This window comes from Phaseolus vulgaris, chromosome 6, assembly GCF_000499845.2.
Source record: "Phaseolus vulgaris cultivar G19833 chromosome 6, P. vulgaris v2.0, whole genome shotgun sequence".
Taxonomy (NCBI): domain Eukaryota; kingdom Viridiplantae; phylum Streptophyta; class Magnoliopsida; order Fabales; family Fabaceae; genus Phaseolus; species Phaseolus vulgaris.
In genome coordinates, this window is record NC_023754.2 from 18,416,180 (window position 1) to 18,419,720 (window position 3,541).

General features: G+C 30.0%; 1 protein-coding gene across 1 annotated transcript; it reads right to left on the reverse strand.

Annotated features, from left to right (window-relative positions):
- Positions 1-1,130: 1,130 nt before the first annotated feature.
- Positions 1,131-2,426, reverse strand: LOC137831507 (amino acid transporter AVT1I-like). Its single transcript, XM_068639214.1, has 2 exons — positions 1,821-2,426; positions 1,131-1,712 (listed from the first exon to the last, which is right to left on the reverse strand). Exons 1-2 carry the CDS (start codon positions 2,409-2,411, stop codon positions 1,197-1,199), a joined length of 1,107 nt encoding a protein of 368 aa, XP_068495315.1. The 5' UTR covers positions 2,412-2,426; the 3' UTR covers positions 1,131-1,196.
- Positions 2,427-3,541: the final 1,115 nt, after the last annotated feature.

Sequence of the window (3,541 nt, forward strand, 5' to 3'; positions counted from 1 at the left end):
TCAACCTTAATTAATTTCCTTACTAAAACGCAAATTAAAGACTACTTTAAGATGAGTATATATTGAGATCCGATTCCCACGATTCTAAGTTTTATTTTATAAATCGATTTTATAAGATTGAATTAAACTTCAAATTCAATATTCATATAATATCAAAATCATTTAAAATCTATCTTAATAAGATATATGGTTCGTACTCATTCATATATTATGAAATCTCAAATTAACATGGTTCGTACTCATTCATATATTATGAAATCTCAAATTAACGTGAAATCTTAAAAAATAAGAAAAAGAACTTATATATATTACAAAATTTGTTTATTTATAGGTAATGTTGAATCTTCCATTATCGAATTGTAGACAACATAAGTGTTGGGTTTAGCCTAAATTAAAGTGTTGAGGTTTAAATTAAAGAAGATTTATATTTGGTGAGTAGTGTAGGAAGGATGGATGATGGCAGTGTATGGCTATAGCAGTTGATGAAAGAGTATGGAAAAGATTCTAGGGTGGAAAGATGAGCGATTTCATTTTCAGGATAGGTACATAGTCACCATAGCACCACACTGAAACTTCTAGGGGACTCGAACTAAACCGGTAACATACCCTTTTACGAAATTTATAAGTTTTGAGGCCCACATTGGCCACTGATAGGAGGTAGTGGTGCCTGAGGTTTGAAATTGGCTAGCTTCATGTTTTAGGGGTTCTTCTGACTGAACAAGGTTTGTTGGATTCACATAACTACTTCTCACACTTGTAAGTCTAGAGCTGTTTAGAAGGCATTGCAGGTAGGTACCATGGTGGGAGTGATGGTCACAAAAAGAACTATCTTGTGATGAAAAACAAGCCAAAAGTTGAAGAATGGAGACAGAGTTAAACCAAAACTTATGATACAGATTGGAGGTACAAAGTTGAGGTGCTAAAGGAGAAAATCTAGGATTAAGACAATATATTTTATACAACATTTTCTTTCTCTCTTTTTATCTAACTATGAATCTGAACGTGCACAAAAATTGAAGCAACGTTTATATCATGAAAAAATAGTGTTACTTTAACTTTTTATCATCTCTTCCCCTCATTAAAATGGGGCATAAATATCATCACACAAAACACTTCTCTGACAACAAAATAATTAAAACATGTTCAAGAAAAACGACAACATGGTAATCTCAACAAATCAAAGTTTTCACATGACATTACAAATTCTGAACTATATCCACAAGTGATGAGTAAGTACCCACAACAGCAATAAGAACCCCAATCACTATAATCATACAGTTGATTATCATTTCACACCCGAATCTCTTGTAAGCTCCTGAAATCTTCAAGTAGCACACTGATGGTACTAAAATTGAAACTAAAACACTTAGTAATGCCCCAGCAAGACAGATAATGGATCCAAATAAGGGAATGGCCACGGCTACAATAAGAGTGCTAATGAGCAAAGAGGTTCCAACAAGCATATGTGTGAAGCTTTTGCTGTATTTCCATGAAATGTTATTTCTTATAGCAATGATGGTTGGAGAAAGGTTCAATGCATATTTGGTTATAGGATTGATCAAGGTAGTGTATATTGCAACATATGAACTGAACTTGCCTCCTGGGAGGTTCAAAGTTACTTGTGATTTCACATCTTCTCCAAACATTAAGTATCCCAAAACAGCCACTGCTGCATAAAAAAGAGTGCATGCTAAAAAACATGCAACTAGGACCTGCAAAAAAAGGAGGATTTCATATCATGAAAAGGGAGAACAAACAACTATTCAAGTTTAAATGTTTCTCTAAATCATATAAAACTACAGAAATTGGTTTGCACTTACTTTAGAGAACTGAGTTTTATTTCTATTGGAAATGTAGAGACTGGGAATGATTGGATGAGCACTATAACAAAAGGTATATAAACTGACAGCAGCAGGTATTCCACTGAATTTGAAGAGTGTTCCCTTTGCATGAAATCCTGTGCCATCAATGGTGCCATTCCATAATAGAGAGATGAGGAAAATGGAAGAAGATAAAATCCCACAAGCAGAGAGATAAGATAACAGGCTCAAGTCCTCTAACAAAACACTAGGCAAAATAATAATGGCAGCAATTATGGTGAAAAGTGTTGTGCCACCAATTGTTAACCCTGCAAGGTTAACTTGCATGTTTGGTAGTAATTTGTTGAGATTGTCACCCTCCAAAATCAAGAAACCTGTTACAGCTAGATAGATCTCACCATTCATGGCAATTGACACTATTAGTCTACCCTTGTCTCCAAATGCACGTTGACCTATGTCTCTAAACATCTTCACATCACTGTCCATATCCATGCATCTCTTCACCAATATGCCAGTGTAAGTGCAAGTGATGGCAATCACAAAGAATAACAATATGCTTAACCATCCCCCACATGCTAGTGCATAAGGCATGGATAGTGTACCCGCTCCTGAAACCAACCAAAGAGAGAAACACAGAGAGAGAAGATCAATTTTTATTTTTATAACAGGTTGAAGAAGTGAGCATGAAAATCTGTATCATTCCCCCTTGGTCCTAAAATAACTATTTGAATCAGGTATTTCACAGGGGAAATTTTCTATTTGATTTTTCATCTTTATGTGTTGTATTTACTCTTAATAACACAAATAGATATCGTTTTTTGCAAGGTGGGAAAATTTTGTGAACAAAAAATGATAGTGAATCTAGGGGTGTGTGCGTGTCTATTCTGCATTATTTGAGTCATCACTTGGATAAGGTGAAATATGTTAAAAAAATAAATGTGGAGTTTCACAATAAAAATAAAGTTGAACAACTAATAATGAAGAAGGACTTATAAGTACATTGTTTTAAAGTTTTTTTTTTGGGTTATTGAGAGAGATGTGAATGCAGATAAGAATGTCGAAAGTATCATAACTAAAATTATTAAAAAATAAAAGACAAAAAATAATTAGTTATTATAATAACTAAATTAGAGACTATTTTAGAGATTAAATTATTTTTCTAAATTAATTTCTATTATTGTTAAATAGTTTTTAAATTAGTATCTAATTAGTTAATTTTTATTTTTTTTATTTCATGATTTTTTTTAGTATTAACAATTTAATCTAAAAGTACATTAAATTTATGGAGATAAAAAAATATAATTATACGATTTCTTATTTTATGCAATATATAATTATCATTACGAGAATATTATTAAATAAAAATTAATTTTAAGCACAAAAAATAATTAAACATTATATTGACTAAATTAGATATAAAATAAAAAAAATTATTTGTATATAAAATAGTTTCTATTATTAATAAAATTTATAAATTAGTATTTAAATTGTTATTTAATTAGTTATCAAGATTTTAATTACCAAGATTTTAAATTCTAGAATTGTTAATTAACTAATTAAATATTAATTTAAAAATTACTTAAATATCAATAATTATTTAATCTATAAAATATATATAATTATTATTTTTTTATCTAAAATATATTTTTATTTAATGATTTAATAGTGTAAATCACACTTAAATATATAGAAAAAATACAGTGGTTTTACAAATGTAGTTT

Excerpts from the sequence above, each read along its gene's own strand:
- LOC137831507 (XM_068639214.1), bottom strand. The coding sequence starts at position 2,411 with ATGCCTTATGCACTAGCATGTGGGGGATGGTTAAGCATATTGTTATTC. Across the intron at positions 1,713-1,820 it reads ATAAAACTCAGTTCTCTAAA|GTCCTAGTTGCATGTTTTTT; the intron begins GTAAGTGCAAAC and ends CTTTTTTTGCAG.